The sequence below is a fragment of the Rhinolophus hipposideros genome (assembly GCF_964194185.1).
Source record: "Rhinolophus hipposideros genome assembly, chromosome: 23".
Lineage (NCBI taxonomy): Eukaryota > Metazoa > Chordata > Mammalia > Chiroptera > Rhinolophidae > Rhinolophus > Rhinolophus hipposideros.
Window position 1 is genome coordinate 4506509 of NC_138069.1, and position 24836 is coordinate 4531344.

Genomic DNA, 24836 nt, shown 5'->3' on the forward strand with positions numbered 1-24836 from the left:
ATGTTTGGTGGAAAGAAGAGCAGGTTTATTCAGAATGCCGGCATTCTGGGAGGATGGCGGACTCCTGTCCAAAAGCGACGTCTCATTCCTAGAACAAGCAGATGGTTTTATAGGTACACAAGAAGAACAAAGGAAAGGGGGAATCGGTCAGGCTGGTCTGAGGGCTGACATCGCTTCCTGAGGTCTGGTCTCTTTGAAGACGATGTTATCTCTGGACTTTGGACTTGGCCTTGGCCACCACGGCATGAAACTATGCGGCAAAGTAAATACTGCAAGAAGTTGTAAACTGGATTTCGGTGTCTGGGCACCTGAGGATTAAGAAATTGCTCTTTTCGGGTTAAAATTATGTTAATTAAATGAACTAACAAGGTATATGTAGTCTTGAAAAGAGAAACAAAACAGAGTTATTGAGTTAATCAGAGGGGAGGAACAAAGTGAAAATAGCTGAATATCCAACTGCAAACTAGCTAGATTTAATTACAGGTGGGTAGATAGTGAGCTATATAGTGCCTCAAACTGCAAACTAGCTAAGTCTAATTATGTTATTGATTTACCAAATTTTACCCTTATACATTCACTTACCAATATTCACTTAAAGTTCCTCTATGTCTTTTTGTGACATGATAGCTCATTTCTTTTAGTACCTAATAATATTCTTTTGTATGGATTTGCATTAGTTTGTTTATCCATTCATCTCTTCAAGGGCATCTTGGCTGCTTCCAAGTTTTGGCAATCATGAATAGAGGTGCTATAAGAATTAATATGCAGGTTTTCGTGTGAACATAAGGTTTCAACTCATTCGGGCAAATACTGTAGAGCACAATGCTGGATTGTATAGAAAAAGTATGATTAGTTTTGTAAGGAACTGCTAAACCGTTTTCCAAAATGGCTGTATCAGGAAAGTTTCTGTTACTCCACAGCTTTGACACCATTTGTTATTGTACATGTTTTAAATTTTAGCCTAAATGTGGTATTTTCACTCACATTTTATTCTAAATATTTCCTAACTTCTATTGTGATTTCTTTTTGGACCCATGGGTTATTTAATACTGTGTTATTAACATTTTCTAAATGTATAGGGTTTCCTAAGATTTAAAATTGCTTTTTTATATTAGTTTTATTATGGTTATAAATTTTGTGGGGTTTTTTTTGCCCCATGGCGTCATTGGAAACTTACATTCTTGTCAGTAAGTGATCACATTGTGAATTTCCATGTGCTTAAAAAGGTTGCATAATCTCTAATTGTGGGTGCCCTGGCTTAGTGTGTAAATGAAAGACTGAGTGAGAAGTTCTTCACCTTATTGTCCTTGGAGATCAAGGTTCTGTCTTGTTCTAGCAAGTTCTTCAATCTTGTTTCATGATCTGAGTCCTAGTCTAGGACTCAAGAAAGGGAGTGACAGGTAGGATTACCTCAGGCTGTGCTAGGAAATGTTCGTCTCACTTATTCTTGGTTACCCCTGTGGAATGGCACCTAGTTATCTGCACAATCTGTTACCCTCAACTGGGACAACCTCTTTTATAGGACTGGATTCCCACCGCCCATACAGTTCTACCTGCCAGATTGGACCTTAATATCTCCACATCTGTCATTTCTGTGCCACCTAGACAGGGTACAGTGTTGACCCAGGACAAAACCCTCCCAGTGTGCCCTACCCCCTTCTCTATCATTGCTTCCTTGGTCTGAGATGGATGTTTATGGCCAGCCAATAAATGCAGTGATTCAAAGTGCAGAGTCCCCTGTCCCCTAACACACAGAGCCATGTTTATGTCAGGTGACTCTAAGAAGAATGTGCAGTTTGCCATCAGCTCAAGCTCTGCCTCTTCAGGGCTCCTCACCTCAGAAGCTGGCCTGACCCCTCTTCTCTCTAATTAGTCTGTCCTCCTGTCCCTGCTGTCATCTGTTTCTATAACGTGAGATCAGCCTGCAGACACATCCATGGTCCTTGGGACCCTCGTGCTTACTTTGCTTCTCAGTCTCCTTGGGATGGGCTCAGGTAAGCCTCCAGGCGGGACTCTCTCTGCCTCTCTTTTTGTTGGTTAACATTCTTAGATTTCCAGCTGTGTGATCTCAGCACAGTGGGTTAGTGTATCTTTCTTGTTTGCATTTCCCCGACTTCTGCCCCAGGCTGACATCTATCAATGCCTGGGGCTGCGGGAAGCAGGGGGCAGCGGGAAGGTCTTGGGCCTGTGCCAACTGTGACAACAGCCCAGAACTCATGGCAAAAAGCGCTGAAAAGGAGCCTGGTAGTGGGGAGGGGACACAGCAAGGATGTGAAGGTGAATAAATTAAATGTTTGTTCCCGGTGAGCTGTGGAGTTTAGGCAGGGTCTCTAGGAGAGCACCAGGTTCTGACATGGGTGCCGGGGGTAGGAGACACTGATTAGGACATTTGGGGAAAAGATAATGGTCCAGCTGTGGACATGTGGAGTGGGAAACACCTGTGGTATGTGACCTGAAGGAGGGGGAAGGTGTCCAGATCTTCAAGTGAGGACTAAATTGTAACCTGGCATAGTCTGAGAAGTCCACTTTTCTTTCTTCTTCTAGTTATGATCAACACAAAAGCTGGTGTGTAGGATGTTAAGTAACTGAATAAGGTACAGAGAGGAAGCTGGAGGCTGGAGCAGACCCCTGTCTCTGTGCAGGTGGTGTCCAGCTGTACAAGGTCCAGTCTGTATAGGTTCATTCTGCCACTCATCTGCTCTGTCTATTGTGTAGATCATGGCAAAGAAGAGAGAAATAAGGGCAATCAAGTCACACTCTGTTTCCACAGCAAAACCCATATGTCTTGTTCACAGGACAGCCTCTCACTGACGTTCATTCTCATCCATTTTCTGAAGAGTTCCTTTGACTGCCCTGCATCCTGGAGAGGCAGTAGGTGTCATGGAAATGACCTTAGAGGCAGATAGACTTTATTTTAAACCCTCATTTCCTCTGCTTATGAACTTTGCGGCTCACGACTCCTCCAGGTGTCCGTGTGTTCCTTGTGACAGGAGATGGCATCACACTCTGATCAGGCTGGTGTGGAGATCACATGAGCTCATGTACATAGAGCAGAGCACAATGCTGCATTAGCACAGAGCCTGTGTTCAACAACAGACAGTTTCATCTCACTGGTCCCCATGGGAAAGAAGAATAAAGGGTGGAAGGAGCTGCTGTAGGCAAGGAAAATGACAGCAGCAGTAAGGGCTGGCCAGAGGAATAGAGAAACCACAGGAAAAGGTTCCCTCAGCTCGAGAACCCCTCACAGCCCTGAAGGCACAACAGCAGCACAGCCCACCTAAGCTGAGTCCCCCAAAGCAGTCAGGGATAAGGGTCTGAGTGCAGGTGGCCTGGTGCAAAAGTGATTCTGGGAACAAAAGGTAAGACAGTGGAAAGAATAAAGCCAGAAGGGAGGAAAACCTAAAGAGGGTGTGCAATGGGCTGGTTACCTATGTGGAAATACATTCTGAGGGGCTACCTAGATGGCAACCCAGAATCATCCCAACATCCACTGCCTCCTGCCCCCCACTGGGGACGTGTACCCCCACTACTATTCAATTCTCAGCACTCTGGGCTGCCGTGCACCAGACTGAGCAGATTCCCAAGGGCAGAGAGAGCCCTCAGCAGAGAGCAGAGTCCAGGCTCATGGGTGGGGCTGTCATAGGGCAGGGACATGCCGAACCCACTGCAGGAGGACTCAAGGTGGCATGAGTGGCAGCACTCAGCATCTGCTAGGCCAGGTCGGTGTCTGAACAAGATTCTGCTGCAAAGTCACATTTTATATCATCTGACTGTCCTTCAAAATGCATGAGCAAAGTACATTTCAAAAAGATATATAAAACATATATATTTTTATTTATTTATTTATTTATTTATTAGTTTCAGGTGTACAAGACAAGGTAATACTTAGACGTTCATCATTTATATCCCTCACACTGTGAACCCCCCTCCCCCCATCCACTATCCCTCCGACCTCACACTGAACCATAACATTATATATATAAAATTATAGTTGGCATTCATTAATGTTTAGCTTCTGGTGCACAATGCCATGATCAGGTATCCACAGTATCCCTGAGGTGGTCTCCCAAATAGGACGCATGTCCATCGGATACCCAACAAAATCTTTACAACATTATTGAATACCTTCCCCAAATTAATTTTCAAAAAAACCCTGAGGCCATCTTGTGGTTACCAGCTGCTTCCAATTCCCTTCACCTTTCCCCTTATCCCCAAACCCCCCCCCACACCCATCTAACAACTCTCGGTTTTTTCTTTGTGTCCCCAAAACTGTTTCTGATTAGTTCATTCACATAGTCTTTTCTTTAGATTCCATATATAAGTGAGATCATATGGTACTTGTCTTTCTCTTTCTGACTTATTTCACTTAACATAATGTTCTCTAGATCCATCCATGTTGCTGCAAATGATAAGATTTCTTTCTTCTTTATGGCTGCGTAATACTCCATTGTATAAATGTACCACAGCTTCTTAATCCAGTCATCTACCGATGGGCATTTCAGTTGTTTCCATATCTTGGCTATTGTGTAAAGTGCTGCAATAAACATAGGAGTGCATACAGATTTTTGAATTGGAGTTTTGGATTTCTCCGGGTAGATGCCTAGGAGTGGAATTACTGGATCATAGGGTAGTTCCATTTTCAGATTCCTGAGATACCTCCATACTGTTTTCCATAGTGGCTGCACTAATCTGCAATCCCACCAACAGTGCACTAGCGTTCCCTTTTCTCCACATCCGCGCCAGCATTTGTTGTTTGTTGATTTATTGATGATAGCCATTTTGACTGGAGTGAGGTGGTATCTCATTGTGGTTTTTATTTCCATTTCTCTGATGGTTATTGAGGTTGAGCATTTCTTCATATGTCTTCTTGCCTTCTGTATGTCCTTTTTAGAAAAATGTCTCCTCAAGTCCTCTGCCCATTTTTTAATTGGGTTGTTTGTTTTTTTGGAGTTGAGTTGAGTAAGTTTTTTATAGATTTGTGATATTAGTCCCTTATCAGATATATCATTGGCAAACATCTTTTCCCATACAGTAGGATCCATTTTTGTTTTATTGATGGTTTCCTTTGCTGTGAAAAAACTTTTTAGTTTGATATAATCCCACATGTTTATTTTTTCTCTTACTTCGCTCGCGCGAGGGGATATATCAGTGAAAATCTTACTCCGGGTAATGTCCATGAAGTTTCTTCCTATATTTTCTTCTAGATATTTTATGGTTTCAGATCTTACATTTAAGTCTTTAAGCCATTTTGAATTTGTTTTTGTATATGGTGTAAGGAGGTGGTCCAGCTTCATTTTCTTGCATGTGTCTGTCCAGGTTTCCCAACACCACTTATTGAACAGACTGTCTTTACCCCATTGTACATTCTTGCTTCCATTGTCGTAGATTAGATGGGCATATAGGTATGGATTTACGTCTGGACTCTCTATTCTGTTCCATTGATCTATGTGTCTATTTTTATGCCAGTACCATGCTGTTTTGATTACTGTAGCCTTGTAGTATAGTTTGAAATGAGGTATCGTTATACCTCCCACTTTGTTCTTATTTCTCAAGATTGCTGAGGCTATCCGGGGTCTTTTATGGTCCCATATAAATTTTAGGATTATATGTTCTATTTCTGTGAAAAACGTCGTTGGTAGTTTGATAGGAATTGCGTTGAATATGTATATTGCTTTAGGCAATATGGACATTTTAACTATATTAATTCTTCCTATCCATGAACATGGAATGTGTTTCCATCTATTTATGTCTTCTTTCATTTCTTTCTTCAGTGTTGTATAATTTTCTGAGTACAGATCTTTTACATCTTTGGTTAGATTTATTCCCAGATATTTTATAGTCTTTGGAGCAATTGTAAATGGAATTGTTTTTTTAATTTCTCCTTCTGCTATTTTATCATTGGTATATACAAATGCTACTGATTTCCGAATATTAATTTTATATCCTGCTACTTTACTAAATTCATCTATCAGTTCTAATAGTTTCTTGGTGGAGTCTTTAGGGTTCTCTATATATAGGATCATATCATCTGCATATAATGATAATTTTACTTCCTCCTTACCAATTTGGATGCCTTTTATTTCTTTCTCTTGTCTGATTGCTGTGGCTAGAACTTCCAGCACTATGTTGAATAGAAGTGGAGAAAGTGGGCAACCTTGTCTTGTTCCTGATCTTAGGGGGAATGGTTTTAGCTTTCCCCATTGAGTATGATGTTAGCTGTGGGTTTGTCATATATGGCCTTTATTATGTTAAGATATGATCCCTCTATTCCCACTTTCTTAAGGGTTTTTATCATAAAAGGTTGCTGTATTTTATCAAATGCTTTTTCTGCATCTATTGATATCATCATGTGATTTTTATTTTTCATTTTGTTAATGTGGTGTATCACAATAATTGATTTGCGGATGTTGAACCACCCCTGCATACCAGGGATGAATCCCACTTGATCATGGTGTATGATCTTTTTAATGTATTGCTGAATTCTGTTCGCTAATATTTTGTTGAGAATTTTTGCATCTATGTTCATTAGCGATATCGGCCTGTAGTTTTCTTTTTTTGTGGTGTCTTTGTCTGCTTTTGGGATCAGGGTGATAGTGGCTTTGTAAAAAGTGTTTGGGAGTCTTCCTTCCTTCTGGATTTTTTGGAAGAGCTTGAGGAGAATAGGTGATAATTCTTTTTTGAACGTTTTGAAAAATTCACCTATAAAGCCATCTGGTCCAGGGCTTTTGTTTGTTGGGAGATTATTGATTACTGATTCAATTTCCCTAGTGGTAATCAGACTGTTCAGGCTTTCTGTTTCTTCTTGAGTTAGCCTTGGAAGGTTGTGCGCCTCTAGAAAATTGTCCATTTCTTCCAGATTGTCAAATTTGTTGGCATATAGTTGCTCATAGTAATTTCTTAAAATTTTTTGTATTTCTGTGGTGTCTGTTGTCACTTCTCCTCTTTCATTTCTGATTTTATTAATTTGGGTCCTCTCTCTCCTTTTTTTAATGAGTCTGGCTAAAGGTTTGTCAATTTTGTTTATCTTCTCTAAGAACCAACTCTTGGATTCATTGATCTTTTGTATTGTTTTTCTGGTTTCTATTTCATTTATTTCTGCTCTGATCCTTATTATCTCCTTCCTTGTGCTCCATTTGGGTTTATTTTGCTGCTCTTTTTCCAGATCCCTTAAGTGTGAAGATAAACTGTCAATTAGTGATGTTTCTTGTTTCTTTAGGTAGGCCTGCAGTGCTATGAACTTCCCTCTTAGGACTGCTTTCGCAGCATCCCATAGATTTTGGGTCGTCGTGTTCTCATTCTCATTTGTCTCAAGATATCTTTTGATTTCTTCTTTGATCTGCTGCTTGACCCATTCATTATTTAGCAACATGTTATTCAGCCTCCATGAATTGGTGTATCTTCCTGGTTTTTTTCCCCTGTAGTTCATTTCTAATTTCATAGCACTGTGGTCAGAGAAGACAATTGGTATGATTTCAATTTTCTTAAATTTATCAAGGCTTGTTTGTGTCCTAACATATGATCTATCTTAGAAAATGTTCCATGTGCACTTGAGAAGAACGTGTATTCTGCAGCATTGGGGTGAAATGCTCTGAAAATATCAATTAAATCCAACTTCTCCAAAGTATCATTTAAGCCTGTTGTTTCCATATTGATTTTCTGTCTGGAGGACCTGTCCCTTGTTGTCAGAGGTGTGTTGAAGTCCCCTACTATAATAGTGTTGCTGTTGATCTCTGTCTTTATGTCCATCAGTACCTGTTTTATATATTTAGGTGCTCCTATGTTAGGTGCATAGATGTTTACTAGGGTTATGTCCTCTTGTCGGATTGATCCCTTTATTATTCTATAGTGCCCATCTTTGTCTTTTAATATGTTCTTCACTTTAAAGTCTATTTTGTCAGATATAAGTATTGCAACTCCAGCTTTTTTTTGCTTCCATTTGCATGAAATATGTTACTCCAACCCTTCACTTTCAGCCTGTGTGTGTCTTTTGATCTGAAATGAGTCTCTTGTATACAGCATATACAAGGGTCTTGCTTCCTTATCCACTCAGCCACCCTATGTCTCTTGATTGGAGCGTTTAATCCATTCACATTTAAAGTGATTATTGATAGGTACATAGTTATTGCCATTTTTAAATTTGTAGTAAATTGTTTTCATCTTTCTTCTATTTACAGAAATCCTTTAGTATTTCTTGCAATGCTGGCTTGGTTGTGATAAATTCTTTCAGTTTGTTCTTTTCTGGGAAGCTCTTTATCTCTCCATCAACTTTAAATGATAGCCTTGCTGGATAAAGCAATCTAGGTTGTAGGCCTTTGTGTTCCATCACTTTGAGTATCTCCTGCCACTCCCTCCTGGCCTTCAATGTTTTTGTAGAAAAGTCATTTGATAGTCTTACGGGAGTTCCCTTGTATGTAACCTTCTGCCTTTCTCTTGCTGCTTTCAAGATTCTCTCTTTGTCTTTAAGCTTTGCCATTTTAACTATAATGTGTCTTGGTGTGGGCCTGTTTGGGTTTATCCTGGTTGGAACTCTCTGCACTTCCTGGGCTTGTATGTTGGTTTCCTTCATCAGGTTAGGGAAGTTTTCAGACATTATTACCTCAAATATGTTCTCAATTTCTTGCTTCTTCTCTTCGCCTTCTGGTATTCCTATGATGCGCATGTTGTTGCGCTTGATGTTATCCCAGAGGTCTCTTAACCCATCTTCATTGTTTTTTATTCTTTTTTCTTTCTGTTGTTCAGTTTGAGTGATCTCTGCTAACTTGTCTTCTAAGTCGCTGATTCGATCCTCTGCTTCATCTAACCTGCTGGTCATTCCTTCAAGTGAGTTCTTAATTTCAGTAATTGTGTTCTTTAGTTCTAGCTGGTTGTTCGTTAAGATTTCTACACCCTTTTTTAGTTCTAACTGGTTGTTCTTTATGATTTCTATATCCTTCTTTATGTCTTCTCCAAGCTCCTTAAACATTCTTATCACCAGTGTTCTGAACTCTGTCTCTGACATGTTGGTTACCTCTGCTTCATTTGGTTCCAGTTGTGGAGGTTTCTTCTGTTCTTTTATTTGGGACATGTTTCTTTGTCTCCCCATTCTGACTGACTCTCTGTGCTTGCTTTGATGTAGTAGGAAGATCCCCTAGAGCTCTTAGTTCTTGCTGGGTTATCTTATGTAGTATGTGTCCTTTATATTTGACTTGGACTACTTCGTTCTTCTCTGCATGTGCTCCACAGGTGGTTCGTGTGTTTAGTATATCGTCCTGTTCAAGAAGAACTTTAATTGCTTTTTGCTTGTGAGTAGGTAGGTTTAACTCCTAGGCCGTCTAGTTGTGAAACTTGGCTCTGCCCACCGCAGGGTGTTCTGCTGGGTGAGGGTTGGCCACTTAAATGAGGTTTGGCCTCTATGGGCTCTTGTGCCTTCAGAGAATTCCCTCTGGGTGTGTGACTTGTAGGTCAAACCCGGTAGTACTTTGGTTTGGTCCAGAGTTGGCTTCTGGATATATTGAATTGTGCCTCTTAAGCTGGGCCCTGTTAGGGCAGTTTCAGCACAAATCAAGTTACCAAGTACAACAACAACAACAACAACAAAGAAAACAAATCAAGTACATTCACATGTAAAATACAACCGACAATCCCCACTCAACATAGGCAAAGATATCAAAGAAATAAAGACAGAACAAAGCAAATCACCACAAGCAGAAAGAAAAAAAGAAGAAGAAAAGAAAGAAAGAAAAAAAAGAAAAAGAAAAGAAAAAAAGAGGAAAAAAAAAAGAAAAAGGGAAAAAAAGAAAAAAACAAAAACAAAAACAAAAACAAAAACCACCAAGCAAAACAAAACAGAAAGCAGCACCAGTCTTGGCTTAAGCCCACCAAGTAATCTCCAGGATGTCCTCCGCTGTGCCAAAGAGTTCCCTGCCTAGTGCGCAGGCAGCGCTAGTCACCTGGTGCCCAGAGTGAATTTGAGAGTGTAGATTTAAATGCGAGGGGCTGATCCCAAAAGCAGACAAAGACACCACAAAGAAAGAAAACTACAGGCCGATATCTCTAATGAACATAGATGCAAAAATTCTCAACAAATTATTAGCAAACAGAATTCAGCAATACATTAAAAAGATCATACACCATGATCAAGTGGGATTCATCCCTGGTATGCAGGGGTGGTTCAACATCCGCAAATCAATTAATGTGATACACCACATTAACAAAATGAAAAATAAAAATCACATGATCATATAAATAGATGCAGAAAAAGCATTTGATAAAATACAGCAACCTTTTATGATAAAAACCCTTAAGAAAGTGGGAATAGAGGGATCATATCTTAACATAATAAAGGCCATATATGACAAACCCACAGCTAACATCATACTCAATGGGGAAAAGCTAAAACCATTCCCCCTAAGATCAGGAACAAGACAAGGTTGCCCACTTTCTCCACTTCTATTCAACATAGTACTGGAAGTTCTAGCCACAGCAATCAGACAAGAGAAAGAAATAAAAAGAAATAAAAGAAATAAAATTGGTAAGGAGGAAGTAAAATTATCACTATATGCAGATGATATGATACTATATAGAGAGAACCCTAAAGACTCCACCAAGAAACTATTAGAACTGATAGATGAATTTAGTAAAGTAGCAGGATATAAAATTAATATTCGGAAATCAGTTGCATTTGTATATACCAATGATAAAATAGCAGAAGGAGAAATTAAAAAAACAATTCCATTTACAATTGCTCCAAAGACTATAAAATATCTGGGAATAAATCTAACCAAAGATGTAAAGGATCTGTACTCAGAAAATTATACAACACTGAAGAAAGAAATGAAAGAAGACATAAATAGATGGAAACACATTCCATGTTTATGGATAGGAAGAATTAATATAGTTAAAATGTCCATATTGCCTAAAGCAATATACATATTCAACGCAATTCCTATCAAACTACCAACGACGTTTTTCACAGAAATAGAACATATAATCCTAAAATTTATATGGGACCATAAAAGACCCCGGATAGCCTCAGCAATCTTGAGAAATAAGAACAAAGTGGGAGGTATAACGATACCTCATTTCAAACTATACTACAAGGCTACAGTAATCAAAACAACATGGTACTGGCATAAAAATAGATAAATAGATCAATGGAACAGAATAGAGAGTCCAGACGTAAATCCATGCCTATATGCCCATCTAATCTACGACAATGGAAGCAAGAATGTACGATGGGGTAAAGACAGTCTGTTCAATAAGTGGTGTTGGGAAACCTGGACGGACACATGCAAGAAAATGAAGCTGGACCACCTCCTTACACCATATACAAAAACAAATTCAAAATGGCTTAAAGACTTAAATGTAAGATCTGAAACCATAAAATATCTAGAAGAAAATATAGGAAGAAACTTCATGGACATTACCCGGAGTAAGATTTTCACTGATATATCCCCTCGCGCGAGCGAAGTAAGAGAAAAAATAAACATGTGGGATTACATCAAACTAAAAAGTTTTTTCACAGCAAAGGAAACCATCAATAAAACAAAAAGGGATCCTACTCTATGGGAAAAGATATTTGCCAATGATATATCTGATAAGGGATTAATATCACAAATCTATAAAAAACTTACTCAACTCAACTCCAAAAAAACAAACAACCCAATTAAAAAATGGGCAGAGGACTTGAGGAGACATTTCTCTAAAAAGGACATACAGAAGGCAAGAAGACATATGAAGAAATGCTCAACCTCACTAACCATCAGAGAAATGGAAATAAAAACCACAATGAGATACCACCTCACTCCAGTCAAAATGGCTATTATCAATAAATCAACAAACAACAAATGCTGGCGCGGATGTGGAGAAAAGGGAACGCTAGTGCACTATTGGTGGGATTGCAGATTAGTGCAGCCACTATGGAAAACAATATGGAGGTATCTCAGGAATCTGAAAATGGAACTACCCTATGATCCAGTAATTCCACTTTTAGGCATCTACCCGGAGAAATACAAAACTCCAATTCAAAAATCTGTATGCACTCCTATGTTTATTGCAGCACTTTACACAATAGCCAAGATATAGAAACAACCAAAATGCCCATCGGTAGATGACTGGATTAAGAAGCTGTGGTACATTTATACAATGGAGTATTACGCAGCCATAAAGAAGAAAGAAATCTTATCATTTGCAGCAACATGGATGGATCTAGAGAACATTATGTTAAGTGAAATAAGTCAGAAAGAGAAAGACAAGTACCATATGATCTCACTTATATATGGAATCTAAAGAAAAGACTATGTGAATGAACTAATCAGAGACAGTTTGGGGGACGCAGAGAAAAAACCGAGAGTGGTTAGATGGGTGTGTGGGAGGGGGTTGGGGATAAGGGGAAAGGTGAAGGGATTTGGAAGCAGCTGGTAACCACAAGATGGCCTCAGGGTTTTTTTTGAAAATTAATTTGGGGAAGGTATTCAATAATGTTGTAAAGATTTTGTTGGGTATCCGATGGACATGCGTCCTATTTGGGAGACCACCTCAGGGATACTGTGGATACCTGATCATGGCATTGTACACCAGAAGCTAAACATTAATGAATGCCAACTATAATTTTATATATATAATGTGATGGTTCAGTGTGAGGTCGGAGGGATAGTGGATGGGGGGAGGGGGGTTCACAGTATGAGGGATATAAATGATGAACGTCTAAGTATTACCTTGTTTTGTACACCTGAAACTAATAAATAAATAAATAAATTAAAAGAAAAAATAAAAATAAAAAAATAAATAAAATAAATAAATAAATAAATAAATGCGAGGGGCTGAGGGGTATGGGTGACAGTTTTCAGAGAGACCGTGCAGATTCTGTCCTTTCCTGCACAAATGCACGCTGAGAGTAGCTCCACCAGCCCTGTGCCCAGTACTCCTGAGTCTTAGGGCCCTCCTTCCGTGGGTGTGTGGGAGGGGGCGGGCGGGACATCTCTAAGCTGCTGAAAGCCGGGAGCTGCGTCTGCCGCTTACTGCTGAACTCATAGAGTGCTTCCCCGGTTGCCCTTGCCCCGCCCCAGGCCAGCCAGAAAGGGTGGGGGCTGGGGATGGAGGGGTCTTCTCCCTCCCAGGCCAGCCACGTCACACTCCTCCCGGAGGCCTGAAAAGGTGGTGGCTGGAGGTGTGGGAGTCTCCTCTCTCCTCGTCCAGCGAAAATCCCCTCCTCCCAGCCTCTTCCGAAGGTCAGAGCTGGCTGCCAGTCTTCCCAGTGCCTGAGCACAGACGCCCCTCTGTAATCTGACACTACCCCTCAGTTCAGGGGTCAGTTTAAGTCTCTGGAAGGGCGGGGGGAGGATTCGAAAAGCGCGGTGAGGGGCCCAGGTGTGGCGTCTGAGTTCTTTGTCTGCCCTAGGGCCCACGAGCTGCCCGCCCCGGCCGGAGCGATCAGCTGTGGGACGCAGGGAAAGAGCCCACCTCCTGGACCCTACGCTCTCCGCTGCACCCTGGGCTCCCGTGGGACTCTAGAGCCCCGGGTGCTGCCTGCCGCTGCTGCTGTGGGCACGCTCCTTTTGCCCTCCTCGCTCCTCCCCCGCTCGCCCTACTAGCGCACCTCAAAGCAAACCTCCACGAGCCTCCGTTCCGACCTGGGAGCCGCGCAGCGCAGCGGTTGCTGTACGGCCTGGGCTCTGCTGTGGGGGGGTTAGTGTTTTCACTTCGCGCCCCTCTCTCCTCCCCCGCTTGCCTAACTAGCGCACTCCAAAGCAAACCTTCCACGAGTCTGCGCTCCGTCGTCCTGGGCGCCGCGGCGGCGGTTGCCGCTGGCCTTGGCTCCGCGGGGGTGGGGGTGGGGGGGCGCGCTTCCACTTCGCTGTCCTGCCTCCTCCCCTGCTTGCAATCCGTGCACACCTTCAGGTAATTCCTCCATGAGTCTCCCCGCTGTTTTGCGTGTTCTATATCTCCCTGTGTCTTTAGAGCTGCGGTTTACCGCCGCTGCCGCCGCCGCCGCCCTAATTCCACCACGAGACCACGCGTTTCCACTCCGTTCCTTTCCTTCTTCCTCTGCTCACCCAATTTGCGCACCTTCAAGTAATCCTTCCACGAGTCTCTTAGGAGTCTCTTAGCTGTTCTGCGTGATGAGCAAAGAGTTGTTTGATGGGTTATATGTCCCATTTGTAATAAGATCCGGAGGAGAACTCAGAAAATGTGCCCCGCTGCCGCCATTCCTATGACGTCCCTCCTAAAACATATATTAAGTAAGAAATAATGAGTGGTAAAATAAAAATATTCACTTATTTAAAAATAAGTGATCACTTTGGGAATTTCCACGTGCTTGAAAAGGAAATTTACACTGTGACCCCCTTTTCTCTGCTGAGTATACACACCCACCAGACCCATCTATGCATATATTAGAAATGCATACATGTGAATTAATTAAGAGACGTTCCCAAAGAGGTTGTTCATGAAGCACACTCCATGGAAGGAGAATCACCATGAATTCACTAGAGAGCAAATATCTAACATGAAAACTACAAAATCTCCTTGTCACAATGCCATATATGCCTCTCAGAATTTGGCAGAACAAGCAGATAAATAAAATAAGGAAGTACAAGTAAAGGTTTAACCTATGGACAAAGACATTCCTTTCTTATACCATTGAAACATTTACAAGATGTAACCATGAGCTTGAAGGAAACAAATTACCCCAAACTAGAGATTTTATTGTTAATATTCCCTCCTGAAAAATGGATCATCTTTAGCTTTTAGCACAGAAGATGAAAAGCGGCTGTTGTGAGTGTGTGGTGAAGCAGATGGGCAGCACAAGAGAATGTGGGTATAGATTCTCCTCCAGTCAGAGGGTCAGCATTTGGAAAGTGCTCTCATGCCCCTCATTAACTTACTTAGTCCCTCTGAGACATTGTGTTCTTGTCTTGGAAGTGGGAATATCAATAACATACGCCTGTCAGGATCTTTGTGGAGACAGAATGAAGTAATGGATGTGGAAGTGCTCTGTAAAGTGTAGGGGATGTACAGATGTAGGTCACTGGGTTTGGAAAGGAGATAAGACAGATGTCGCACCCCTGGGCACACGCCAGCCATGAGCAGGACACACTGACAGGGCCTTTGCTCAGTTATCTCTTGTGCTTCCTTCCACAGGCCAGTGGCAGGTGGTGGGACCAGACAAGCCCGTCCAGCTTGTGGTCGGGGAGGACGCAGTGTTCTCGTGCTTCCTCTCTCCTAAGACAAGTGCAGAGGCCATGGAAGTGCGGTTCTTCAGAGATCACTTCCGTGCTGTGGTGCATCTCTTCAGAGAAGGAAAAGACCAGCATCATATGCAGATGCCAGCCTATCGAGGGAGAACCGAGCTGCTGAAGGACTCCATAGCGGAGAGGCATGTCTCCCTGAGGCTGAAGAAGGTCACTCTCTCAGACACTGGTTTCTATGGATGCTGGTTCAGATCCCAGAATAATGACCAGGAGGCCATCTGGGAGCTGCAGGTGTCAGGTCAGTTGTTTATTTCAGGGAACTCATAACTTAGTTGTCTGGTAGAACCATCTGGGACTTTTTGAACATTTTTTTGAATGAGGAATTAAAAAAAAATCTTAGGTCGTTTAGTTAGGGGTTTAGATCATACACTGTTCATTTATTCTGCCTCATGTGTGTAGTTCTATGTCATTTTATGTGCAGACTTATGTAACCACATGACATCAACATTAGGGTGTAGACCTAGCCCATGACTGAATCTCCCTCTGCTACCTCCCTATAGTCACATTGACCCCCCTTACCCACCAACTCCCCTGACTCCCCTCCTCACTCCCTTACTTGCAAACCTCCTTACTCACCAAGCCCTGACATCCATTTATCTCTTCTCCATTTCCATAATTTTGTCATTTCTGGAATGTACATAAATACAATTATACAGTATATGATCATTGAGATTGGCTTTTCCACTGAACACCATGCCCTTGAGTTGCCTGTATCAATAGCTTGTTCCCTTTTATTGCTGAGCAGTAATCCATGGTATGGATGTACCAAGATTGTTTAGCCATTCACCCACTGAACATTAGGGTTGTTTCCAGTTTTTGCTTTTACGGATAAGACTTTAATGAACGTTTGTGTACAGGTCTTTGTATAGGTATAAGTTTTTATTTCTCTAGGGTAAATGCTCAGGAGTGGAACTGCTGGGTTTTATGGTAAGAGTATGCTGAGGGTATCCTTTTTAGACTTTATTTTTTTCAACAGTTTTCAGTTTGCAGAAAAATTAAACTATTTATTCCTCCCTGCTAAACCTCTGGCAACCAGTGATCTTTTTACTGTCTCCATAGTTTTGCCTTTTCCACAATTGTCATATATTTGTAATCATACAGTGTAGAGTCCTTTCAGATTGGCTTCTTTTACTTACCAATGCACACTTTTAAAAATTAATTTTATTAAATTTATTGGGGTAACATTGGTTAATGAGACCAATTGGTTAATTGGTTATATAAGTTTCAAGTGTACAATTCTAAAATACGTCATTTGTACATTGCATTGTGTGTTCAACACCCAAAGTTAAGTCTTCTTTTGTCACCATATGTTTGATCCCCTTTACCCTCTTCTACCTCTCCCCACCCCCTTTCCCTTCTGGTAACCACCATACTGTTATCTGTGTCTATGAGACTTTTTCTTGCTGCGGGGTGGGGGGGTTGTTTGTTTATTTTGTTTGTCCATTTGTTGCTTTCTGTTTTATATTCCACATAAGGGTGAACTCATATAGTCCTTGTCCATTTCCATCTGACTTGGCTTACTTCACTTAGCATGATATTCTCAAGATGCATCCATGTTGTTGTAAATGGCAGTATTTCATTTTATAAAACTATATATCAGGTAAGGGAGTAATATCTAGATATATAAAGAACTCGTATAACTCAACACCAAAAGCAAACAATTCAATTTAAAAAATGGGCAAAAGACCTGAGTAGACACTTCTCTCAAGAAAACATACAAACGGCCAAGTAGTATTCTATTATATATATGCACCACATCTGTATCCAGTCATTCATCAAAGGACACTCAGGTTGTTTCCATGTCTTGGCCACCATGAACAATGCTGCAATGAACATTGGGTACATATTTCTTTACAAACAAATGTTTTCAATTTTTTTTTTTGTAGATACCCAGAAGAGGGATTGCTGGGTCATATTGTAGCTGTATTCTTAATTTTTTGAGGAACCTCCATACTGTTTTCCATAGTGGCTGTACCAATTTACATTCCCACCATCAGGGTGGGACGGTTCCTTTTTCTCCACATCCTCTCCAATATTTGTTATTACTTGCCTTGTTGATAATAGCCATTTGAAGAGGTTTGAGGTGATATCTCATTGTGGTTTTGATTTGCATTTCCCACATGGCTGGTGAAGTTGAGCATATTTTCATACATTTGTTGGCCATTTGTGTGCCTTCTTGAGAGTAGTGTCTGTTCTGGGTTCTGTCTGTTTGTTTAAATTGGATTGTTTGTTTTTTGGTGTTGACTTGTATGAGTTCTTTTTATATTTTGCATATGGTTCCTTTATCTGATATGTACTTTGAAAATATTTTCTTGCATTCTATAGGTTGCATTTTCATTTTGTTGGTTTATTTTGCTGTGCAGAAGTTTTTAGTTTGATGTAGTCCCACTTGTCGATTTTTGCTTTGGTTGCTTGAACTTTTGGTGTTGATCCGAGAATAATTGTCAAGGAGCTTCTTCTATATGCTTTCTTCTAGGAGTTTTATTCTATCACGTGTTACATCTAAGTCTTTAATCCATTTTGAGTTAATTTTTGTGAGTAATAAGATAGGGTCCAATTTCATTTTGTGTGTGTGGTTATACAGTTTTCCCAACATCATTTGTTGAAAAGATTATTCTTTCCCCATTGAGTATTTTTAGCTCCCTTGTCAAATATTAGTTGACTATATATGTGGGGGGTTACTTCTGGGCTCTTGATTCTGTTCCATTGGTCTATGTGTCTATTTTTATGTTAGTACCATACTATTTCAATTACTATAGCTTTGTAGTGTAGTTTGAAGTCAGAAAGTATGGTTCCTCTGGCTTTGTTCTTACTCAAGACTGCTTTGGCTATTCAGAGTCTTTTTGGTTCCACACCAATTTTAGGATTTTTTTTTCTATTTCTGTAAAAAAATGTCATTAGAATTTTGAATGGGGTTGCATCATATCTACAGATGGCTTTGGGTAGTATGGGCATTTTAACAATATTAATTCTTCTATTTATAAATTAGAATATCTTTGCATTTGTTGGTGTCTTCAATTTCTGTCATCAAAATCTTGTAGTTTTCATTGTATAGGTCTTTCACATCCTTGTTTAAATGTATTCCTAAGTATTTTATTGTTTTTGATGCTATTGATAGTTTTTTATTTCTTTTTCTGATATTTAGTTGTTAATGTATGGAAACTCAACTGATTTCTCTATGTTGCAATTATGTCATGAAGCTTTACTGCATTTCTTGTGTAGAAATTAATAAAGAGAAATCTCATTTAAAATGGAGTCAGAAGGCTAGAAGAGAGAACTTTCAGGTATGTGTCACTCCATGCACATGTCAGGTGTGTGTCACTCGACTCCAAAAGGAAGAAATGTGCGCTGTACCTCTGACAGGAAGTGTTACTACTTTACTACCTCAGTAGGAGGAAGAAAAGTTTCCTCCTTGCTCAGTAACAGCTGGGCCAATTGGAGACTACCATAACTCAGCCAATGAAAAGTCACTGTACTTCAAACTTTCAGTTTCCTCCAGTGGACTCTTCTTTTACAATTACTCTTCCCAAGTCCATAAATGAGCATTCCTCCCCTTTGCTTCTCTGGACTTGTGTTTGGTTTGCCATTAGACCTCATGTCCCAGTTGCAATTCTTTGTTGTTCCCAAATAAACCCATTTTGCTGGCGAAACATTTGGCTGTTTTTTGAAGGTCAATAGTTGCTTAGTTCCAACAGGTTTGTTTTTTTTTTTGGGGGGGGGCGGGGTTTGGTCTAGTCTTTAGGATTTTCTATATATAAGATCATATCATCTGCACATAACAATTTTACCTCTTCTCTTTCAATTTGGATATGTTTTACTTCTTTGTCAGTACAGTAAGTCCTCACTTAATGTTATTGATAGGTCCTTGGAACCTGTGACTTTAAATGAAATAACACATACCAAAACCAATTTTACCATAGGCTAATTGATATAAACAAGACTTAAGTTCCTATGGCGTATTTCTGGTCACAAAAACATCACTGAACTTCTAAATAAAGACCCAAAACACTTCTAATATTAAATTTGAAATAAATGTAAACTATACATACATTTAAGAAAGATTAACATAAACAAATAAGATAATTATTTACAAACCTGCTTAATCCAGTTCAGGGTCAGGGGTGGCTGAATCCTCTTCCAGCATCTCAGGGTGTAAGGTGGGAGCCAACCCTGGACAGGATGCCATTCCATCGCTTGGTGCACTCACACACACACCCATACTCACTTATACTGGGACAATTTAGACATGCCAATTAAACTAATGTGCACATCTTTGGGATGTGGGAGGAAACTGGAATACCCAGAGAAAATCCATGCAGACATGGGGAGAATGTGCAAACTGCACAGACAGTGGCTCCAGGCAAGAATTTTTTTCTCATCAACATTATAACAAAATTGATGTTGCATGAAATGGCATAATTTTTCTTGTCCTTAATAACCATTTATATAATTTATTTTGTGAAGAGCCTGTCCAGAAAACAGACTTTAAGGACCTGCTCTACTATATTGAATAAGATGGTGAGAGTGGGTGCCCTTGTTTTAATCCTGATCTTAGAGAAAAACTTTTGATTTTTCACCGTTGACTATAATGTTAGCTCTGTGTTTGTCCTATATGGCTTTTATTATGTTGAGGTATGTTCCTTCTATACCCAATTTGTTAAGTGTTTTTATCATAAAATATTGTTGTATTTTGTTAAATGCTTTTCTACATCTATTGAGATGGTAATATGATTTTTATCTTCCATTCTATTAATAAGTGTATCACATTTATTATTTCGTGATGAACCACTCTTACACCCCAGGGATAAATCTCACTTAGACATGATGAATGATCTTTTTGATGTGCTGTTGAATTCATTTTGATTTTTTTTATGGTCTCTATTTCATTTATTTTCACTCTTTGTTATTTTCTTCCTTCTGCTAACTTCAGGCCTACTTTGCTCTCCTTTTTCTAGATCCTTGAGGTGTGAAGTTAGGTTGTTTACTCTAGATCGTTCTATTCTATTAATATATGTATTTGTCACTATAAACTTCTCTTGAGAACCGCTTTTGTAGCATTTCACATGTTTTGATATGTAGTGTTTCCATTTTTATTTGTTTTTAATTCTTTTTCTGATTTCCCTTTTTGACTTCTTTGATCCATGGGTTGTTCAAAGTGTGTTAATTTCCACGTATTTGTAGACTTTCTAGCTTTCTTCAAGTTGTTGACTTTTAGTTTAATACCATTGTAGTTGAAATAAATACTTGGTATGATTTTAGTCTTCTTAAATTTGCTAAGACTCATTTTACTGCCTATTATATGATGTATCCTGCAGAATGTTCCATGTGCATTTGAGGAGAATGTATATTCTGCTGATGTTGGACAGAATGTTCTCTAAATGTCTGTTAGGTTCATTAGATATAATGTATGGTTCAAATTTAATATTTTCTTGTTGATTTTCTGTCTGAATGATCTATCCATTGCTGAAAGGGAAGTATTGGAGTCCCCCACTATTATTGTATTATCTATTTCTCCCTTCAGATCTGATAGTATTTACTTAATATGGGTAAGTGCTTTAATGTTGGGTGTGCATATATATGATTGTTATATCTTCTTAACAATGTGACCCCTTTTTCGTCTTATAGTGATCTTCTTCATCTCTTATTAATGTTTTTGGTTTAAAGTCTATTTTTTCTCATGTAAATATAACTATCCCTGCTTTCTTTTGGTCTACACTTGCATGGAATATCTTTTTCTATTCCTTCAATTTTCACCTATGTGTGTTCTTAAAGCAGAAGTGAGTCTGTTGTAAGCAGCATGTAGGTGGGTCTTGTTTTTCTTATCCATACAGCTACTCTGTGCCTTTTGATTGATGAATTCAGTCCATTTACAGGTAGAGTAATTATTGATATATAAGGACTTATTAGTGCCATCTTATTTCTTTTCAACTGTTTTATAGTTTCATTGTTCTTTTTTTCCTTTCTTGCCACTTATCTTTGTGAATTGGAGATGTTCCATGGTAGTATGCTATGAGTCCCTTCTTTTTATCTTTTGAGAACCTTCTAGGTGTTTGTTTTGTAGTTACCATGAGATTTACATAAAACATCTTATAGTTAAAACAGTCCATTTTAAGCTGATAGCAGCTTAACTTCAATTGCCTCCAAAAGCTCCACCATTTTACACCTCTTTTTGTATTTTCCCCCTTCATTTCCCCCCTTTTTAATATTTGAATGACAGTTCACGTTAAATATTATTTTATATTAATGTCATGTGTACAGCATAGTGGTTAGACATTTATATAATTTAAGAAGTCACCCCCCTGGCAAGTACCCACCTGATGTTGTATGTAGTTATTATCGTATTATTGACTATATTCCCTATGCTTTACTTTCTATCCCCATGACTATTTTGTAACTACCAATTTATTCTTCTTAATTTCTCTACCTTTTTCACCCTATCTCCCAATCCCACTCCCACCTATCACCCTCGATTAATCTAGTACCCATCTGACACCATACATAGTTATTCTATATTCCTTCTGCTATACCTTACATCCCCATGACTACTTTGTAACAACCAATTTGTACTCTTAATCCCTTCCCATTTTTCAACTACCCCCTGAAAACCCATCTAGCAATCATCAGTTGTTCTCTGAATCTATGAGTTTGCTTCTGTTTTTTTAATTTATTTTGGTTTTTAGATTCCACATATAAGTGAAATCATATGGTATTTGTCTTTCTTTGTATAACTTCACTTAGGTCCCTCTAGGTCCACCCATGTTGTTGCAGATGGCAAGATTTCATCCATTTTTATGGTTGAGTTACATTCTTTTGTATTTATGTCCAACCTTTTCTTTATCCATTCATCCATTGATGGACTCTTAGTTGCCTCCATGTTTTTGCTATTGTAAATCATGCTGCAATAAACATAGGGATGCATAAATCTTTCCAAATTAGTGTTTTGGGGTTTTTTTTCGATAAATACCTACAAGTGGAATTACTGGGTCCCTCTTTGTCTCTTGTTATAGCCTTTTTTAAAAACTCTGTTTTGTCTAGTATAAATATTGCTATCCCAGCTTTGTTTATTTGTTTCCATTTTCCTGAAATACCTTTTTCCATCCCTTTACTTTCAGAGAGTGTGTATTTTTCATTCTGTGAAGTGATTCTCTTGTAGAGAGCATATGCAAAGTTCTTCTTTTCTTATCCATTCAGTCACCCTATTGTGTTTGTTGTTGTTGTTGTTGTTGTTGTTTTTACAGTTAAAAAAATTTATATTTGGAATTAGCCAGCTGAACTCAGTTTAGATGATCCCAATTTGTTTGGCAACATCCAAAGCATCATAGTCAGGAGCCAATCAAACATGCCTTCTTCTCTCCATCAGGCCTGATCAGGTGTTGACCTTGGCCACATGAATGTCATGGAGATTCTTCACAGCCTGTTTGATCTGGTGCTTTTTGGCCATAATGAACATAAGTGTATTATTGTCTTTTATCTTCTTCATGGAGGCCTCAGCAGTTAGGAGGAATTTAATGATGGCATAGTGGTCAAGGTTGTTTTTCCTGGGAGCACTCTTCCAAGGATATTTAGGCTGCCTTTTGAGCTGCTGTGTCTTGGGCCTTTGGAAAGTGGGTGACGTGGGGATCTTTTTGTGTGTGGCTGTGGATGCCTTTCAGCACTGCTTCTTTGCTTTGTCTCTGCTTTGTCTAGCCTTTGCTTTGTCTTTGGCTTTAGGAGGGCAGGGGCTTCCTTCTTCACTTTTGGCTCCAGCTTCATGAAAAGGCCACCCTGTTGTCTCTTAATTGGAACATTTAATCCATTTACATTTAAAGTAATTGTTGATAGATATGTAGTTATTGTCATTTTATTATTCATATTTTTTTAAATCCTTCTCCTCCTCTTTCTTCTTCCTCTTCCTCTTCCTCTTCTGCTTTTCCTTCTCCTTCTCCTTCTCCTCCTTCTTCTTCTTCTTGTCCCTTTAAAATATCTTATAATACTGGTTTCATGGTGATGAACTCCTTTAACTTTTTCTTGCCTAGAAAGCTCTTTATCGGTCCTTTGATTCTAAATGATAGCTTTGCTGGGTAATCTTGGTCATAGATCCCTGCTTTGCACCATTTTCAATATTTCCTGCCACTCCCTACTGGCCTACAAAGTTTTTGTTGAGAAATCTGTTGACAGTCTTATGGGAGATCCCTTGCATGTAACTAACTACTTTTTTTCTTGCTGCTTTTAAGATTATCTTTGTCTTTAACTTTTGGCATTAATTATGATGTGTCTTGGTTTGGACTCTTTAGGTTTATATTTTTGGGGATTCTCTGTGCTTCCTGGCCTTGTATATCTATTTCCTTCACCAGGTGAGGGAAGTTTCCTGTCATTTTTTCAAATAGGTTTTCTATTCCTTGCTCTCTCTCTTCTCCTGCTGGTACCTCTGATGCAAATGTTGGTACACTTGATGTTGTCCCAGAAGCCCCTTAAACTGTTCTCATTTTTTTGGATTCTTCTTTCTCTTTGCTGTTCTGATTGGGTGTTTTCTGCTACCTTATGAATTGCTGGTTCAATCCTCTGTTCCATCTCATCTACTGTTGATTCCCTCTAACGTATTCTTCATTTCAGTTATTATATATTGTATTCCTTATTTCTGACTTTTTTTTATGTTTCCTATCTCCATGTTTATGTTTCCTGTCTCCTTGTTGAACTTCTCCCTGAGATTATTGAGTAGCCTTATAACCAGTGTTTTGAACTCTGTGTCTAGTAGATTGCTTGTCTTCATTTTGTTTAGATCTTTTTCTGGAGTTTTGTTATGTTCTTTTATTCAGGACATGTTTCTTTGTCTCCCCATTTTGGCTGCCTCCCTCTGTTTGTTTTTATGTATTAGGTAGGGTTGCTATGCCTCCTGGTCTTAGTAGAGTGGCCTTATGTAGTAGGTGTGTGGTGGGGCTCAATGGCAAAGTCTCTATGGTCACCTGATCCAGGTGCTCTAGGTGTGTCTTTTGTGGTGGTTGTGGTGCCCTTCTGTTGTAGTTGAGCCTTGGTTGCTGTTTACAAGTCAGTGGGAGGGATTCGCGCTCGGTCTGATTGACTGTGAGGACTGGTCACAACTACAGTGGAGGAGCTGCTGTGCAGGGGATGATCCTACAGAGAGAGAATTCACTTTAGCAGAGCTCTGTGGCCTACCCATTCTGCCCTTTGGGTGTGTCATCCTAGGAGATTGACAAGTGATGCTCTGACTTGGTCTGAAACTGGCTACTGGTCATACCATTCCTAGGGCCTCCTGAGAGGGGCCCCACCACAGGTCAGGTTCGATAGCAGGCCAAGTTCTGCTGCATCCTGTGCCCTGCCCAAGGCCACCTGGCATCAGCCACAAAACAATCCACAAATGGCCACCACCTGTGCTGTGCTTGGAGGTGCCTCTAGAGGCCAAGCCACAAACTGAGGCTGGCTGCCACTAGGTCTGGACTGGCAGCTACTCGGCAAGATATACGGGATATGCTGAAGGCAGATGCTACTTATTTGGGTTTTGTGAAACTTTGTTAAATTTTAGGAAAGTTCACAACTAAGAGCTAAGACAAGCCATTTGTATGGACAAGCCACTGGAAGTAGCTCGAGCAGGCCTGCAAGTTGGGTTGG

At 39.8% G+C, this 24836-nt stretch overlaps 1 protein-coding gene across 1 annotated transcript in view; it reads left to right on the forward strand.

Annotated features, from left to right (window-relative positions):
* Nucleotides 1–1936: 1936 nt before the first annotated feature.
* The window catches only part of LOC308491966 (butyrophilin-like protein 3), a gene marked incomplete at both ends in the record, with an annotated part of 37966 nt that continues 15066 nt past the window's right edge, over nucleotides 1937–24836 (forward strand). Inside the window, 2 exon segments of the mRNA XM_081036193.1 lie at nucleotides 1937–1994; nucleotides 15121–15468. Of these exon segments, the coding sequence (XP_080892319.1) occupies nucleotides 1937–1994; nucleotides 15121–15468 (406 nt within the window).